The sequence below is a fragment of the Aquila chrysaetos genome, chromosome 3 (assembly GCF_900496995.4).
Source record: "Aquila chrysaetos chrysaetos chromosome 3, bAquChr1.4, whole genome shotgun sequence".
In the NCBI taxonomy this organism is placed as follows: Eukaryota; Metazoa; Chordata; class Aves; order Accipitriformes; family Accipitridae; genus Aquila; species Aquila chrysaetos.
Window position 1 is genome coordinate 9,168,935 of NC_044006.1, and position 19,072 is coordinate 9,188,006.

A 19,072-nucleotide genomic window follows, 5' to 3' on the forward strand; every position below is an offset into this window, starting at 1 on the left:
TGAGATTTGGGGTTACTCCATTCACTCACCACAAAAATGAAAAGAGCAGCGAGATAATTTTGATTTTACATGGCACAGTTTAAAAGTAGAGCCAAACAAAAAAACCCCCTACATTCAGCAAACATTCCCATTACCTACTTCTGATTGAATTTCAATTTTCTCAAGAAAGTTTCCCAGAGAGCTTAGTTTTACAAAGACTGCTACATGCTAGAACCTTAAATGAGTCAACCAAATAGAAAAGTAGCGCATTTTGCAGTGTGCATGAAGAAACTGAAACTAAAGAAACTTCTCAGCAACACGAATAGGAAAGTCTGCAATCATGTTTCTGACTGTTGAATCTAAGGATATTGTGACTGGGAGAACTGGCCTGCTACTTCTGGCACTAAGCACTGCTCCTCTAAAATGGGATTATGACCACCATATGCCCATACCTAAACATTCAATAAGAACGGATTGTTGGACACGGCTAATGCTTCTTTTATTAAAGAGCAAATAATATAGCTTTAAAGTTGAAGAACGATGAAAAAAGAACAGCATTCTCAAGACTAAGATGATTTCTGACAGCATTTTAATAAATAAGAAAATCCTTCAGTATTTTATTCATAGGTAGACTAACACTAGTTTTGCCCAGACTAATTCTAGTTTTTATTCAAAATACATCCTCTAGTTTATAAGGGTGTAACATGCAGTTATAATTCTCTGCACTTTTTTAAAAAATTATTATTAATGTTAAAGAGACAGCAACTGGCTTTGGGTTTAATTTCTCCACCAAATGTGTCTGCAAACAATATTTTGTTGTGCTCCACTGTAGCTCCCCCACTGCTGCTTGCTGAGAAGTGTAAGCAGCCTGCCCTAAGGGATCACAATAATTCATTTCGTTCAAAACTATTGGCAGTGCAGAGAATGAGCGGGAATGGTTGGAAGGAAAGAAACTATTGAAAAATATGGTTACTGCATCTCTTTTAGAGATTAAATTTCACTTGCACTGCAAAAAAAGCAAAACACTCAAAAATCAAGACTGCAGTTTATTAAAACACAACTCATTGCACAAGAATTTTCCTGATTATTGGGAATTCTTTCCGGATTATGCAACACCATGTACCACCCAGTTATCACTGGTGTATACCCAACATACCTGCTACCCATTCTCCAAAGCGTCTTTATACTGACTGCACTGTAACATTCAACTTTAAATTGTGCACTTCTATCAGTCTTTAAAATCGCTTTTGTCTCAAATTTGCACAGCTGCCAAGTCCACTTTAAGGATGGCAGCTGTGGAATTAGATAGAGACAGAACTCTGACCCATGGATATAAACCATGCCTGATGGTTCCTGTCTTCTCCACCATCAGAAAGGCTGAAGCATTTCCTCTCAAGACAGCAGCTACTCCATGTGCCAGAGGAACCAAAACTTTTTATCAATCCAAAGATAAATTACTTAAAATAACCCCAATTGTTTGTTCTTCTATTGTTTCCCTTCATCTTCTGCCTGTCTTGTCTAATGTAAACCTCCTAAAAGGTCTGGACAGAACTTAGCTCACCGCACTTGTCCTAGGAAGTAAACTGCTGGCTTAACAGCTGGTTCCACATCACCCAGAACATCATTGCTTAAGACAGATGCCAGGTGAAGTACTTTCAATAGTATCTCCATTCTTGTCAGACCTCTAATGAATTTTGTAAACAATGATACTGGTGGAGAAACAATGGGCCTTGGTGGTACATTTAATAATCAGAGCTCTTATTGTGTGAAGGAAACCTGGAGTCAAAGTGCATAACTACTTCAAACCCACTTCATAATGCTTGTGAATGAACACTTGGTGTAAATGACCTTTGAGAGGTGCAATCTGTGTACACTGAAAAGAACTATATTCAGATACCTAGCTTAGCAGTAGAGACCAAATATTCATTTGTGTGAAGTCATATTGTGTTCATGCCTTATTTCAGCCAAATTCAGAAGAAATTAGGACCTACAACTACAAACTGAATAATATTCTGACTGTACTAAGATCAGTTCACCAGGTGTTCAATTCTAGGTATAATTTCTTAGATGAAATTACTTATGGTCATCTCCTCCCCTTCCCATTCTTTGGGTTGGTTTTTTTGTTTTGGGGTTTTGGGGTTGTTTTTTTTTTAAAGAGAAGCCATAAACATGCAATGAACACATAGTTAGAACTGGGTAAGTACTTACGGATCCCTTTTCCATCACTCTGTTCAACATGACAACACCACGGCTTTTCTGTTCCCAAACCATCTCCCAAAAGTGACCACAAGTATTTGGCAAAGGTCCCTGCAGAGACAGAATCCCCAGAAATAAGCATTATTTTCTGTTAATGTCAGTGCAATGTTCCCCAGTAAAAGTTACTGGACTAGGCAATAAATTTAGACAAGTAACAAGCAACTTCTCATTTAAAACTGTAAAAAAATGCAGTGATACAGCTTAAGTTCCATTTTCCCACTATGAATTTACCCATGAAAGCACGGTTAATCTGTTCCCCACACACATAACAGGAAGAGAGAAGTAGTCTCATTTGCGAGAAGAGAACTGGGAGTGAAAAACGCTGAGAGAATTTTCTTAGGAAAGGTATACAAAAGTAATGGGCAAATAAAACCTCACTGACTAACTAAAAGCAGAATTAACGTCTGTGTTAAACTATTCTGCAATACATCATTGTTATTCGTAATATTTGAAAATTTTTAGACTGAATGGACAAACATTCAAAAGACTGAAACAATGCCAGATCAGTAACAAATTATATGATTTTCCAGAATCTTCATGGATCTGCTTTGGGACTGAACAAAATAACTCCTTTTAAAGACTACTGTCTGTTCACAAAGTAGATTTCCTCATAACTTTCTGTTTGTGCTATGTTCCTTTGCTATTTTCTACTCCAAAACCATTCCTCTGAATTTTGGGCAACACAAACCACCATCATTGTGCCTCTCATATTTGCTATCCATCACTTTGCTCAAACAGAACAGCAGGCCAGGGTCCTCAGAAAGAATGACTGGATTTAATAAAGCCGCTCGAATCCATTAAATTCTGGATCAGAAAAGATAACTAGTACCAGTTAGCTGCACATTTGACTATTCTACATACCAGTACGACCCTATGATCAACTTCTCCTGTCCTGAATAAGTGGAGTAAGAGCTGTGGGCACACAGTCATTTTCATATTAAACACTGTACCGTACACTTCTTCCTTCAAAGATTTATCTTTATTCACTAGAAACAGGAAGGAAGAGCTGCTGCTTGAAAATATTAATCCCAGTCTACCTTTATCTAAAGTGTGGGAGGAAGGGCTAAAGAAAAAGTCAAGATTAGAGAGCAGGACTGTCTCCAGGGAACTGAACATTTAGGACAAACAAGAATTCTGGCACAGCTGCTAGCTCTTAGAATAAGACAACAGGGTATCCGGATATTTTTAAATTTGTTATATAGATAGGTGTGGAATTCACAGATTCAGTGAAAAACAGCCACTTCCCTCCCGCCCCCCAAATTCCCATCACTAAAGACTGTATTCATAGCTTTCCTCTCTCACATGAAAGGTAGAAGCATCAGCATTGCCCAACTTAGACCTTTTGGAAGGTCTTAAACATCCTTGGATGCTTAAGGTTGGAAGGTCTATGTGCAACAGTATTGTTCCTAGTCGACTGCCCCAAATACTTAGTAATGTTTAACCACTAAGTATAAAAGTTTTCCAACATACAATAACCGTGTTATTAGGAGGTACGTTATTTGTAAATACTACAATAACATCACTTTCAGAAGGATGTTTAAGAAGAAATACGTGGTAGAACATACTGCTTATTTGAAACAGAACATCAGGTGCAAGAAATTCCCTAATATATTTTAGTTAACTTCTGCCCCACTCAACATAACACATAAACACCCATTATATTTAAAGTATATTATTTCAAATAGGTTTTGAACATCTTTAAGTACATACATACAGTTCTGTAAATGTGAAGCCCCCCATTAAGCAAGGTTCACCTCCATTCAGAGAATTTATCAAGCAACTTAAGACTAGTGGTCTGAAGCCTTTGTGCTGACCTTCCATGTAGAAGCGTGATTCATTTCAACCACATCTAAATGTTGCTCGTCATATGCCAACAAGCAGATTTCTAGAAGTATGTTAGCTTCTAGCCTAGGTGGGTCTAAAGTCAAATATGCAAAGCGGCCAACATACTCTACAAAAAGTCAGTCAGTGCTGACAGGAAGCAGGAAGAAATATGTAGCATTTCTGTAAAACTGTTCTGTGTATGTGTTTATATATACACACAGATGTTGTATATACACTTAATTAGTTTTACAATAAAGAAAACCCATGAAAAACAACTTCAGTCACCATATGATTTTTATTATCCACTGCCAGCAATTACCTGGGTAAGGATGTAGCTCCTTTGGGCCTCTTCCATTTTTATCAAACTAGCATTGATATAGTCATTGTCACCTTGGTTTAGCTTAATTCGACTGTGATCAACTGCAGCATAATTAGAAAACACTGGTTAATGTATATGCAACACAGCACGATCCATGCATAACCTCATCAGATGTTAGGATCAAAAAAGCTGAGTTGTCCTGAAGAATGAAAAGAGCTTAATCACAGGTAGTACAGAAGTGTTTGCTGGTGCTTGTAACTCTGGAAATACAATATAGGTACTGCATGAACAGCACTACAGCAGGGCAGTGAACATAAGCTGCACTCCATCTTCCAAAGATACATTGCAAGAATGGAAGTATTTGCATCTCAAGTAATCACAACGGTAATTTGCAAACCAGATCACACTGACCTATTTGTACAGTCATCGAGTTACTGTTTTTAAATAAATCTAATTACACAACTGCTTATCTTTTGCAGCTTAAACATTCAAACCCAGCCTGTTCAAAGTTGTTAAAGGTTTGCCTAAACATGAGAACAGAGACTTCTTATTATTTCTTATAGACATTTAGCTACTTTTCCCAACCCAACCACACCCTAATGTACAGAAAGAATGATCAAAATTCAAGAATTACAGCAAATGTAATTTCATTGCTCTTTTGTTAGTCTCAGCTTGCTCCACGTAGGATTAAAAAAACCAAACCAACAACAAAAAAACACATAGAAGAGTTCCTACATTTTGCAAGAAAGCCAAACAGACTGGAAGCAGTATTATCTAAAGGCAAAAAGGGACCATTTGTTACTCGCAGCCCCAAATATTAGAACTTCTTAGTAAAGCAACCTATGTGCAACAGTATTGTTCCTAGTCGACTGCCCCAAAGACTTCAGTAACATTTAACCACTAAGTATAAAATTTTTCCAATATACAATAATACCCTTGTCTTTGAACAGAAGATAGACATTTGCCCAGTGACAGAGCCTATAGAAAATGTGCATTTAAAACAGGCACCAGCGCTGCACCCTTGAAGGGGGAAAGAAGTCCCAGAATAGGCATTGTCATTTAGTGCAGAGAAGGCAGTTTAGCAAACCAGCTGTGAACTTTCTTTAGTGTCTGATACGTCAAGTATTATTTGCCAACCATTTAACTACAGTCCTGTACTTCTCTGCACTCTGTGTGTTTTCATTGTTGCAGTCTCTTTTGCACCCCAAAAGTACAGCATGCCAGGCATAGGCAAGTCTGAATGTTACTGTCTTTCTACATGGGATCGTGGAAGGAAAGACAGGCTGCAAGACTGAACTGAGCTGTGCCTTGTACAGAGGACACATGCTCAAAGATGCACTTCCCACCAGAATTCACCAGAATACATAATAATAATCATTTCAGAAACACAGGTCTCATGCTAGTATTACCACCTTTGCAAACTTCCCCTTTTCTCTGTTCCAGTTAGCTTAGGACTTATTTCTAGTAGTCATATGTTTTATGCAAGACTCTTCCCCATCTCCCAATAGGGGCACAGTTACTCTAGTTGACTGGAAGGATGGTCTAGTAAGTATACTGCAATAGAAAGGATACTTGCAATTTTATTAATGCTATTTCAGTCACCATTCTTCTCTAGCATAAGAATTCAAAGGTAAAGCAATTTCCTTTCTTCAGATTTCTCCCACAAATACAGAACCTACTGTATGCTGCTCTAGTATAATCCTATGGATGTAATGGCATCCTGTGACATCTGTCATAGCTACAAATATTAACAAAAAGGATTGTCTTGGATGCATATCCATCTAACAGAAATCTTGTTCTTACAAAGAACATTTAGCTGTTAGAAGAAGTCGTTAGAGGTCAACAGTCTGTTACAAACAATGGAAAAGAAAGTGTACTTACAGGGGCTGACATCTCTGTACCTATTTCTATTTTTGTTTCGGGGATGTTTGGCCACTTTACATGGAAAATCACTGGCTTCATGCCTGATGTCCTGAAAAAAAAAAAAAAAAAAAAAAAAAAAAATTAGATATGAATCCATCTAATATCATCACACCATTAGCTATTTTAAGACAAACACCCATTTGACTTCACGTGTGGGAGTTCTGGATAGAAAGCACTTTGGGCTCCAACTTAAGAACTGAGTTTCAATTTATCAGAACACAACACTAACAATATATGTCTGTTAAAATCTTACTAGCTTGCACAATAAAGTAGCAGAACATTTACCAGACATGATGCCTTTACACTCCTGATAGAGTAGGGTCTCTGCCCCAAAACACTTTCATATAAACTGCTTTAAGCAATTGTTTCCACGATCAGTAAAACTATCAATTGTACTTCTGACTCAGCAGCAATTAGAAAACGTTAATTGTGGTAGAAAAAAACTTGTCTGTCCCTTGGCATCACACACACAGAGTGGCAACTTATCTAAGATCACTTACATCTTTATCTTGAGTTATCAGCAAGATGTCATAAAGCTGCAAATGGCAAAAGTTATTTGTATCCAATTCATATGCTCAACTAAAACAGATATATCATCTCAAGCATATAATTAGGGTTTCTTTCAGATCCATATAATAGCTCAGCTATCTGAGACAATTTCAAAAGTCATAATAAAAAGAATTCTGCTGTCCTTGAATATTAGTCCAAATTTGTAGTAACAACTTCGCATTGTAAATAAATACTGCATAAATATGCAATTCTTAAAAACTATAGTACTAGGAACTTCAGGATGAAGCTGTTAGATTTAACTGAAATTAATGAAAACTGAAGGAATGGATTTACTGTAGAACTGATATTTCAATAGCATAATTAAATTTAAGAAATCCTAAGACAGACATTGTGCATGTACATGAAACGAACAAATGAACCTAGCCCAGAGGCCACTAAAAAAATCATCATTAAAAATAAATTACTGATGTAAATTAATCTCCTTTCAATGGATGAAATTAATTTTGTTAAATATAGTCAACCAAATGAAGCGGAATTTAATATTAATTATCTATCCAGATACAGATATATTTGAGCATGCTGTTGATCCACATACAGTGCAACCAGAGAACAGGTTTCTGCGCACATAAAGTTCGTGCATTTGGAGGGCTGCTTGTGATACACAGATCACTTGCACAGAAAGGCTGGGCACTCCTCTATTAATATTTTCAGCTTAGCTCAGGCTCTGATTCAAATTGTGGTAGTTTTCCAACATCAGAACAGGAGGATTTTATACCAGCAAATCTAATCCCTAAAATGCAGGCCAAACCGAACTGTTTTTCGGTTCCTCCTAGTTTTGCATAAAGAATCATGTACAATGCTGAAGAGCTTTTTTTTTTTTTTTTTTAAGTGGGCTTTTTCTACCCTATTATTCAGATATGTATCAATTTACACTGAATGCTACATGTCAAAGGAAGATTTCTAGTTTACATATACCTGCTCAAAATTAGTACAGTATTCTGAAATGGCTCCTCACTGAAATAAGCCCTGACATCAGCTGCTATCTTTTTATAACTTAACACATGGCTGCCAGTATTTCTGCTTATGAAGAATGCAGTCTGGAGAATATGATCTTGACTGCCACAGACTAATATCTCAAACACGAGGCAGCTAAAATGGGTGTTTTCATAAATTCGTCTCTGACACTAGGTTGGTGACTTTGTATTTTGCAGGGGTTTATTTTTCTTCTGTACTGACTGTACAGTATTAACAAGACAAAAACAGGGAACCAGGAAAAATGGTTTTCTAGATCTCTAACCACATTTCCCACAGAGCCTACATATGTTATTTTTTTTAAGTGTTAAAAAACAAAACAAAACACAAACACAACACAACCACCCCACCATTTAGGATTTATATTTAAAAAAAACCAGCAAAATGCAAACCAAACCAAAGGACCCTTAGGCATTCTTGCTGTCAATATTGGGTTAAATTAGCAGCAGCACCAATCTACACTGTTTCCTTTCATAGCATTAACAAATTTAAAAGAACTGTTCCTTCTTTTAAAAAAGGAAATGGATGAAATGCTTCATTACAGAAACAGAATGATACAAAGACATTCTAATATAAAAATATTATACTTAAACATACACGTGTATGTGCACATGCACACTACTCCCAGCCTTGGAGACTTTCACAGATTCAAATACCAACATCACATATTTAAGGATCTGAAATTGGTACTTTATTGTTCAGGGAATAGAGAGCTGGCCATTACCTCGCTACCAAATACTAGATCTTTTTAAAGATGCTACGATGCCCAAAGGTACTGAAAGAATAAGGGAGTTCTAGCAGATGCATAACTCCCCATAGGCATAGAGAAAATGAAAAGAAAGAAGTTACCCAGGTACCTTCCAGAAACATAGAAAATTTAAAAAGCATAATGTATTTCTGAAGCACGTTTCAACAAACAGAAAAATGTTTCAACAAACAGAAAAAAAATGGGGTGGGGTGGTAATAAAATGAGGTATCTAGATACGGCAACAGGCAAGATGCTGCCTTGTATGAAAATCCAACTAGCATATAGCACTTCATTTCTGAATGTAATGAACACCAATAAAATAGAAAACCCTGAAGGGCATGCATGCCTGGACCTCAGTGGTCAAATCCATGCCTGAAAAGATGGGGCATATTCTTCTCAGCAATATGGGATAAAAGTGGTTTGGGGTTTTGGTTGGGTGGGGTTTTCTTGTTTGGGGTTTGGCTTTTTTTGGGGGTGGTACAGCTGTTGCTAGAACATCTGAAGTGACAAGAAATCCAAGATCGCTTCCAGGATACGAAGCTGACTTTAGCGGAAATCACATGGCCTTCAACAGAGAAAATTATTGGAGAGAAACAATCTAGTGACAAGTTACATAAAATGGCCATGTTATAGGCCTTCTCGTACATTCCTCAAAAACTTCTGTTATTGGTTACTGCAGGAGTCACATAAATACTGATGCTCACTGGTGTTAGGGCTGTTTCAGAATATGTCAATAATAGAATCATAGAATCATTTAGGTTGGAAAAGACTTTCAAGATCATCGAGTCCAACCATCATCCATGCCCACTAAACCACGTTATGGAGTACCCCGTCTACGCGCTTTTTGAATACCTCCAGGGATGGTGACTCAACCATTTCCCTGGGCAGCCTATTCCAATGTGTGACAACCCTCTCAGTAAAGAAATTTTTCCTAACATCTAACCTAAATCTCCCTCGCCGCACCTTGAGGCCGTTTCCTCTCGTCCTACCTCCAGCCACCTGACAGAAGAGACCAGCACCCACCTCGCTACAACCCCCCTTCAGGTAGCTGTAGAGCGCGAGAAGGTCTCCCCTCAGCCTCCTCTTCTCCAGACTAAACAGCCCCAGCTCCCTCAGACGCTCCTCAGAAGATTTGTGCTCCAGGCCCCTCACCAACTCGGTTGCCCTTCTCTGGACACGCTCCAGCACCTCAGGGTCTTTCCTGCAGTGAGGGGCCCAAAACTGAACACAGTACTTGAGGTGTGGCCTCACCAGTGCCCAGTACAGGGGAACAACCACCTCCCTGCTCCTGCCGGCCACACTATTTCTGATACGGGCCAGGATGCCGTTGGCCGCCTTGGCCACCCGGGCACCCCGCTGCCGGCTCGTATTCAGCCGGCTGTCAACCAGCACCCCCAGGTCCTTTTCCGCCAGGCAGCTTTCCAGCCACTCTTCCCCAAGCCCGTAGAGCTGCATGGGGTCGCCGTGACCGAAGTGCAGGACCTGGCAATAGTACTACAAGCTCTCCATGCTGGAGAAGGCAGACTCATTCAAAGCATGGAATTAGTATGCCATGAGGAACTTGAACCCAGTGATGTCACGAGAACTGAAGTCAGTGGATGAACACAGGGATTGCTAAAGTTACTAAACACCTTCTTGAATCACTCTCATAGTCACACTGCAGAGATCCTGTCATTTAAAAAGGAAGCTCGACATTTCATTTAAAAGGTCGTGCAATATAAAACTTTAAAGAGGAAGGGCTAGAACTGAAGTCAGTTTTCCAAAGTCAAATGCTTCTGTTTTTGAGCATGAGTCATTCCATGCCACTCATCTCCTGGTTTTAAGTCCTGTACCCTGTGCAAATACCCCCAAAAACTTCAGGGGTGGAAAGAGGAAGTCTGCTGAAGTGCTGTTCTTCAAATGGAAACTTCTTGTAGCTGTAATTTGCAGTAGTGACTGGAATAAGAAATTCTTTAGTGCTTTACAGGAGAAGGTTGCTCAGTTGCATGAATGGGTTCCACCTGGCCTGACAACATCACATTTCCTGCCACAAAGAAAGGACACAGAACGTAAAGGCAGATCAGATGGCTGTGTTGTTCACACAAAAGGGATCAGTCCCACGAACACAGCCTTACTTTCCAGAGTCCTACAGATGTTCATCAGAAAGAGGTGCTCATGGTGGCTCAGCGCCTTTTCCCAAAGCCTTCTGCACCAGAACAACCAACCCTTCCTCCCTTCCCCCTGCCAGAAACCTAACAATAGTGATTCACTCTGTAGCCCACAGCCCTTTCTTTCCATTCCTCTCAGCCTTCAAAAAATTACCCTCAATTCAGCCTCCTAATGTGTAACTACTCTGGAGTCGTTGGTCTGTCAATTCCCCCTTTGCTCAGTAAGTATTTTCTGCAAACTTTCCTCCTTGTCCTAGCCAGTGGTACTCTGCACTACACTATAGTTGCCATACGTAAACTCTTAGCACAACAGCACATTTGACTATACTTTCCCCATCTTATTCAGACACCACCAGGAGATTAAGAAAGAGGTGATGTACCCCAAAATCCTCAAGTAAGTATTAGGTAAGACCACATGAAGAGGCATTCATGACATCAGTCGTTCAAGCACACTGCAATGTTGCATAGATTTGCATGTCAGTGTTTCCAGAAAAGAAACTAAACATCCAGTCTAAAGGCCTTCAGATTCAACAGAAAGGCTCCTGGAGAACTTTGCAGCAGGATCACATTATTTTGTTACACCATAAACTCTGGAGTAGCTCAGACTAAGAGATAATGATATACTGTCATTTAAACAGTTCTGTTCCTACGGGAAGCAGCAATTGCCAAGATCTTATCATGGGCTGCAGAAGTGCACAGTAATCCATCTACTGAGGCAGTCACACTAAGGAAAGCAATTCACAAGTATATAAAGGCTTAAATAAAAAAGTAATTTTAGCTTAAGAGCTCAAAAAAAAGAATATTTCCTCTTAAAGCTAGCACTGAAAAAAAATTACATTGCTGTAAAAGGTTGAAGAGTAAAAAAAAAAAAAATTACTGTAAAGTCAAGTGAAAGCTGCTGTTTTCTGAGACGTCATCACAGGCCGATTTCAGAATGGAAATAACCCTACAATTATAAGAGGTGGCAAAGACCTGTACAGAAGACCACAAGAAAAACAGGTAGTACTAACAGATCCACAATAAACAGCTACTTTACACGAATGGGAAAAGGTGTTCAGATTCAATGTGTAAGGGAGCAAACTGAGTCATTGAGCAGCAGTGAACTGACTCCTCAACAAAAGAACCTTGCTAAGATATAAAGCATACATAGATCAACTGTTCATTCAACTCACTTTGACAAGGAAGATTGGATTTCTTATCCTATATTACACTTTACATCAGGATATTTGGACAGGGACAAGAAACGAGGATGTAACTTGTAGGTAACAAGAAGGTAATCTAAAGATTGGATAAATGAACAGACAATTGCATCACATAACATTAATCTTAACAACAAGCTGCAGAATTTTAGCCAGATAAATGAAATAAATGTAGATTTTAATACCCTTTTAAAACATTTTATCTAGTCTCTCAGTTTTGCTTTCAAGTAAAATACGGTAGTATTGATTTGCTTATTCATGTCCCTCAAAAAAAGCCAGTTGCCTGGTATGCTGTGCTTCTTCCTGAAGTCCAAGTAGCATGGAGAGAGAGAAAGGGACAGGCTTGTTTAAAGTTCAACAATACTATTACATGAGTTTAAAAAAAAAAACAAAACCAAAACCAAACACAACCCCCCCCCCCCCCCCCAAAAAAAAAAACCCACACACTTGCAACATGGTTTTCCTAGAAAGCTCCTTGCTCATTCAGCACTACATGGGCAATCTGGAACAGGTTGTAGCAATGCAGCGTAAGCAGTGTTTCTGACACTAGTCAACTGGTTGTAGGCACGGAAATAACCCCCCAGGAGAATGCAAACTGCTCATGATTACGTTATTAAATCATATCAGCAAGTGGGAAAGCATACTAATTTTTTCTGGGCCCATGTTTATTGCAGCTAGCAAGTATTATAGATTGTTTCCTCACCACCGACTAGTTTCAACATGCCTAACTGTAGAAATTCAAGAATTATGAAAGCAAATCCTGCAGTACTTCATTGTACCCACTTCATCATGGTAGATAACTGAACACCGTAAATGCTCAATTAAACACATGCACCTGAACGGTTCTTACAACTTGGGTATGTACTTCCACAAGGGAGAAAGCCATAGACTTGTGTCATTTCCAAATTTTAACAGTGTATTTATTTTGCATGTTGTCAAAAGGAAGACATTGTTGTAGAATAAATCATTGCAATTCTGCAGAACTCAGCTGTTCAGGTTCTTGTATTGTTCCAATGTCATTATCTGCAATGAGTAAAAACTGATTTTTTCAATTCTGATTTTATTTTAGGGTTGCAGCAGAGACAGAGCAATCAAAGATCTAAACTCTAATATTAGGTTAAAGAATTACATGAGCCTTCTCAAATTTCAGTAAGTTCAAAATACAGTTTGTCCTTGAAATTTATGACCCATAACAGAAGAAGTTCAGAGTAGCTGGCAGGAACACTCTACTGCCGTTTTGTAGCCATGTCCTCACTGCCAAAACAGGAAACAACTGAATGAAGGGTCAGTATAAGAAAACAACCGAAGTTCCCTTCTTCTTCACGTCCCTCTCTATTTTTCCTCCCAGATATTCAATCTGCTCCAGAAGTGCATCTTAGACATTATTGGAAGGAGAGCGACTTTTGAGAAGATGAAATGGCTTTTTCTTGACAGCTGTTGTGCAAAAGAAAAGCTTTGCTGTCTGTATCATCAAACAAAGTCAGTGCCAGGAAATAAACCACAGTCTCATTAAAGTGTCGAGAGGTTCTAACTCAGTTACTCTTCTATAAGAAAAATAGTCACGGAGATGAGATCCAGGTCTTGATTTGTCCGAACATTAGAGGTCTCCAGATGGAGAGGTTTGGTTTAACCTCATCTCATATAGGATGGTGCACCTGACAGCCCAGATATCGACATAACTCCTAAAGGAATTTAGTCTGTGTAGCAAATCCAGACCTTAACTTGTTTGCAGTATGGGTTTTGTGTGAGTTTAAAAATGTGTAATTCCTGGCCTGTAGGGTATTCCAGGCTTCATAAACTGACAACCGTGGTTATAAACAGAGTCCTCCTTTCCTTGTTACCTAATATTTTCATTCTAACATCTCGCAAGCCACCTAAGAGCACTATAGTTTTACAGAGCTACCACAAAAAAACCAAAACCAAACCCAAAAAATAACAAGGTAAAGACCATGTGTGTAGACTTTGTAAGCTTCAGGAAGGGTGGGGAGGGGAGGAAAAAAAGACATAAAAACTTTAAGTACTAGAAGGTGAGGGAGGGATGAGAAAAGCTTCTTCTCACACCTTTTCACAGCAAAACCAGATCACTGTGCTGCATAACCAAGATATTTTCTAGACATTAGACAAGCTGCAAATTGGAAACAAAAGGACAAGAGATGCCTTTGGAACCACTGCAGATAGTTTACAGTTTCTCAAGGGGATGTCTGACTTCATAAAATAGGAACCATGGAATGACTTCTTATTTATACTCACTCAGAATCCTCTACTATCTTTCAGAGATACTACATACAGTGTTAATAACCTCAGTTAATGTTAAGAGAGCAAGACTGTACTATTGCCCCAAATTCCTACATAATCCATTATTACCATTTAACCTTAAGATAAATGAGCTCATTTGATTAAAAAAAAAAATTAGATAATAAAATGTAAGGCTCTTGCTTTTGAGCACCCCTTTTTCAGCAAGATTCACAAAGTGATACAGAGACTTTCAAGCCATCTGCATCAACATCACTCCTTGCTCACTGTTTCATCATTTGTACAGGTGCACTGTTCACTTTCATGGTCAGAAATCACTAATATTTTAAGCTAGGTATTTCTCCCCCCCCCCCCCCCCCCCCCAATTCCCTTAAAATTATGCAAATATTTTCAAACACATGCTAGACTTTCAAGTATTTAAATTCATTTGCATGGATCTCAGAAAGCAGCTCAGGTAATTATACCAATTTGAACATCAGTGTATTAACAGCAATTAACATACACTGAACACTAAAGTTCAGTATTATAAGTTCAATGTATAAATCCAGAAAGCCTGACTCATTTATAAAGCTCAGTGTTCTGCACAGAAAAAAAAAAACACAAAACAGTCTTCTTAAAAGGTTTGAGATAATCTTTTGTTTAAACAATCTCAAGGATTGTGCTAGAACAAGGGCAGAGGACTTCAGATGAAAGCTAATTAGCCTGGTTTGCACAGTGAATACCACTAGTAACAGCTAGCACTCATGTATGAATTTCCAACTTTTTTTAAAATTTAGTATCTGGCTTATAGAAATAATTTCTTTTATAAAAATCCACAATAAAACTGAGATTTGAAACTTCCTAACAGCTGTCTAACAGCAGCCAATTGACACTACATCTCTCAGTAACCAGAGTCCTATTTACTAAAAGATAGTAGAAGGCAATGCCATGTTGACATGGTATAATCTGTAACAGTTTTATCCAAAATAACCCTTTGGTAGAAGGATAAAGTATTTTTTATGTAACAGGCATTTAATCAAGCTATGAAAACCCACTTCATCTTTAGTTACAATCAGCAAACTAAAATCTAGATTTTGCTCTGAATTTAACCAGCTAATTTGGTGGATGAAATCCCTAAATCTTAACAGAAGAAAACCAGAGACAGAAAGAATAAACTCAAGTATTATCCTTTAAGCTTTTCACTCTGTTTCAGGTGGTGGTTCTTTACCTGTCATGACTGACATATGGATAGCCTATTCTTGGAGCCCTGCAAACAGGTTATTCTACCAGGCAGTAGCCAATTTATCTTCAGAAGATCAAGAAAAGGTACTGAAATAAAGGTAGGAAAACAGTGAGAATTCTTGTTCTAGATAAGCACAAACCAGTTGTAAACTTCATCACCATTACAGGAAATACCCAGAACCATTCTTATTCAGATTTAAATTTCACCTTTAAAAAAAAAAAAAAACCAAAACCTTCAAGAATAAGAAAAAAGGCTTTATTATTTTCAGTCATTTCAAGTGATGTCTGAAAAAAAATAAATATCACTCATGCTCTGTTAATATCAGAAGTTTCACTTTGGGCAGAAATCAACACGCAGAAAGTGAATCAGTCAAGCCTGACTTCCTGTACGTTGATTTCAGCACATTGAAACAAGCACATTTAAAATCCTGAAGCAGAATAATGTTCCTGTAAACGAACACAGGCACATAGTTCCATTTAATAACTTACCATCCTCTCCCTTCACATAGAAGGCACATATGATTTGATCTATATAGGTACAGGGCATCAGAGCATGTGCTCTGGTGCAGGGACAAAAAACTTGCTAATAATTATACTCCTAATTCCTGTCAGCTGTATGACAACAGTAGTAAGCAATGAAAATCATTACCAGACCCTGTCTGAAACTGTCTTTTCCTCCCTCCTCCAGGTGTCCACTCTGACAAACTGTCTCCTTCATTTTGATAAATACAACAAAAAATCACCTGTGGGTTTATAGGTTGTAGGTTTGTTTGTTGGGATAAGTTGAGTGTTTTTAAATCATGTCTTTCCTAATGAAACTACAGTTGCTAACTTCTTGTCATGTATTTAAGTCTTACTCACATGTTAAAAAAAAAAAAATATATATATATATAAGAGATCCTTTAACTGAATTACTGTTTCAGAATTTAAACTTGGCCTGGCATCTGAATTGACAACAATGAAGTACTTTGGATCCAACTGGCATTCTGCAATCAGACCCACTTCCATCACTACTATGACCTGAATGCCCTCATCAGGCAACAGATTCAAGGTCTTATCAGTTAAAAGCTGAACAGATCTTTACGGATTCTTTTTCCTTATTTCCCTTTTTTGACTCCAATGTATGTGTCTGCTCCAAGACTTTTGGTTCTGAACACATCCTGCTCTTCTACTTACTTGGACACACTGGCATATTGCCCACTAAAAAGAATATAAATTTTCAGAGTATCTGGCATTTTTATTACTACTGTTAACAAGGAATTTGAGAGGCTTCTAAGGTACTAGGTATTGTACCAATATAGATGGACAATACAATCTTCTGCCTAAAGAGAGACTCCAGGCAGTTGTTTAGTATTGGATGTACTGTCACTGTTTAAGGCCCTCTAAATCAGTTGGGGAGACTATTAACATACTCATCTAATGAACTGTAACAGAACTACTACAATTACCAAAGGACCTAGAGCATCCAAACACAGAACAAGTTCTGTGGTCTTGATGAGTGGTATCACACTTGCCAATTTTGAAAGCAAGCAGCCCTGCATATTTGAGGAGCTGAACTTTGAGTCTTCCTACTAAGCCTTGATTAAGTTTTTTAAACAGACTTCATTTTAGATTAAAACATATACTTCACATTCACTGAACTACAAACGAAACTTGTCTGTGGTATTTGTGTCCTTTCACCTTTTCCTGGAAAGTATGTTGACTAAAAGCCAAACAAACAGCACAGCACTTTAGCTGCTTAATAGACAAACACTGCAGTCATTTCACTCAGGACAAATATTTAAAAAAAACAAAATAAGATTACAACTTTTTTTTTTTTTTTTAAAGAAACACCAACATTCATGCATTTGTCTTAACAGCAGTTTAAACTTACACAATTGCAGAACTACCATAGCATTATTTTTAATCCTTTTGTAGATGACATGAGTTAAACACATCCAGATTACTAACTGGTATCTTAAAAATATTGGTCACATTAACAGAAGACTAGTCAAGTCCAGTATCCCCTATCTGCAGCAATACATGCTCGTCAATAACATGCAGAACTTCTTAAAATTATAGAGCTGTCAAAGAGAAAAAGGCAGGCTACAATTCCCAAGTGATCTTAATTTTGTCAAGGTCGTTTTCAAATTAAGATACCATATGTGAGATAGAGATCTAACTGTCTAGCAGACACCACAACTAGAAGTTACCTGAGAAAAACAAAGTCAGCATTAGAACAACATTTTAGCAAGCCACTGCTCTTAAATTTAAAAGATGCAGTTCCACCACAATGTACGTTTCCACAACACGGCCCGTACAAGAAGCTCACATAGTCACTTTCCTGATGTGCTTTTGAAATTATTCATGAAAGCACATAACACAAATCAGCTTCCTAACAAAAGGGCGATTCCCCAGTTCCAATTGGTATGATACATGTATCACGTTCCCCCCCTTCAGGGAAAGGCAATTTTGCCATGAAGCCAGAGCGCAGAAGTTGACAGCACAGAGTATGAGCCCACTACTAAACCGGAGGCCTGTCCTGAGAAAGGATCTTAAGGAAAGTGACAAGTTGTTTATAAAGTAGTCCCAAAACACCAACCACAAATAAACTGGGAACACAACCTCACCAACTAATTAGCCTTCCCTCTTCTCCCTGACTGCAGCTAATTAGGTAGCATCCATGAAGCATCAGGGACTTTAGTTAGCAGTAAGGCCATGAAGTGGCCCTAAGGGACAGGTAAAGTACCTAAAAAATATGCAAAACCTTAGCAACAGTTGTGATGTGGGTAAAACTGCCATCTACTACAAAGTCATCATCTCTCCTAAATCTATCATTTTGCCTATCCAGCAGAGATAAAAAAAATTTATTTGCCAAGCTTTGGGGTATTTTGTAGTTCTAATCCTCAAGGCAATCCTAACAAGTCAGAGAAAGAAAAGTTATTTTCTTAAACAGTCTTAAACAGTGGCAAAGTTGTTGGTTTGGGGGTTTTTTTTCAGAGAGTTTGATTTTATACCCATACACTTAGGACCATGACAATTGCCTGGAAGGCATCCGATTCCCTGAATAAGATCACAAGGATTTTTAACCCTGGATTCGGCAAATAGGAACATGCTTTTTACTGTTTTCAGCTTGTTCTGCAGCACTACTTTCTGTTGTAGATGGATGATGAGGTTCAAATAACAAAAACCACACATCTGTCTCGAATGGTGCCATATTTACATTAAAGTGGTGGTCATCCAGTTACTAGTAATGCAGATGAAAGACAGCTTACAAATACTACTTGAAAACCGGACATATGATGACCTCAGAAATTTTGGTGGGTGCTCAAAATGAGTATTAAAAACTAAGTGGAATGAGAGATGGCTACACAGAGACAATCTGATCAAAAGCAAAAAATTCGCCAATGTCAGAGAGGTCTTACAGCACTAGATGTGCCTGAAAACAGAAAGTCTGAGTTTTTAAAGACCTCCAGAGTTCTTCTCATATTTACTTCTCAAGCTCTTTACAAACTCAACAACTTGACTTGGCACCTTACAATACCTCCTAGAAACCACAGTCAATGCAATGAGTAATAGGGAAAGCAGGAGAGTTTGTGCACTCCGAGACTTATCATAATTCATTTTTGTTATGCTGTTAACACGACATTAGAATTTGCATGCAAAGGGAAAAGATAGGCTG

The 19,072-nt window shown here is 38.2% G+C and overlaps 1 protein-coding gene across 7 annotated transcripts in view; it reads right to left on the reverse strand.

Annotated features, from left to right (window-relative positions):
- Nucleotides 1-19,072, reverse strand: part of PTPN1 (protein tyrosine phosphatase non-receptor type 1) — a 47,022-nt gene that overhangs the window by 10,979 nt on the left and 16,971 nt on the right. For 5 of the 7 annotated variants that reach the window (XM_030007628.1, XM_041122525.1, XM_041122523.1 and 2 more), the window contains 2 exons: nucleotides 6,260-6,350; nucleotides 2,188-2,286 (listed from right to left, as the gene is read on the reverse strand). In XM_030007628.1, the coding sequence (XP_029863488.1) occupies nucleotides 2,188-2,286; nucleotides 6,260-6,340 (180 nt within the window). In that variant the 5' untranslated portion in view covers nucleotides 6,341-6,350. Of the gene's footprint in view, nucleotides 1-2,187; nucleotides 2,287-4,378; nucleotides 4,480-6,259; nucleotides 6,351-15,397; nucleotides 15,499-19,072 lie in introns of all 7 variants that reach the window. The other 2 variants (XM_030007626.2, XM_041122524.1) reach the window with 2 other exon arrangements.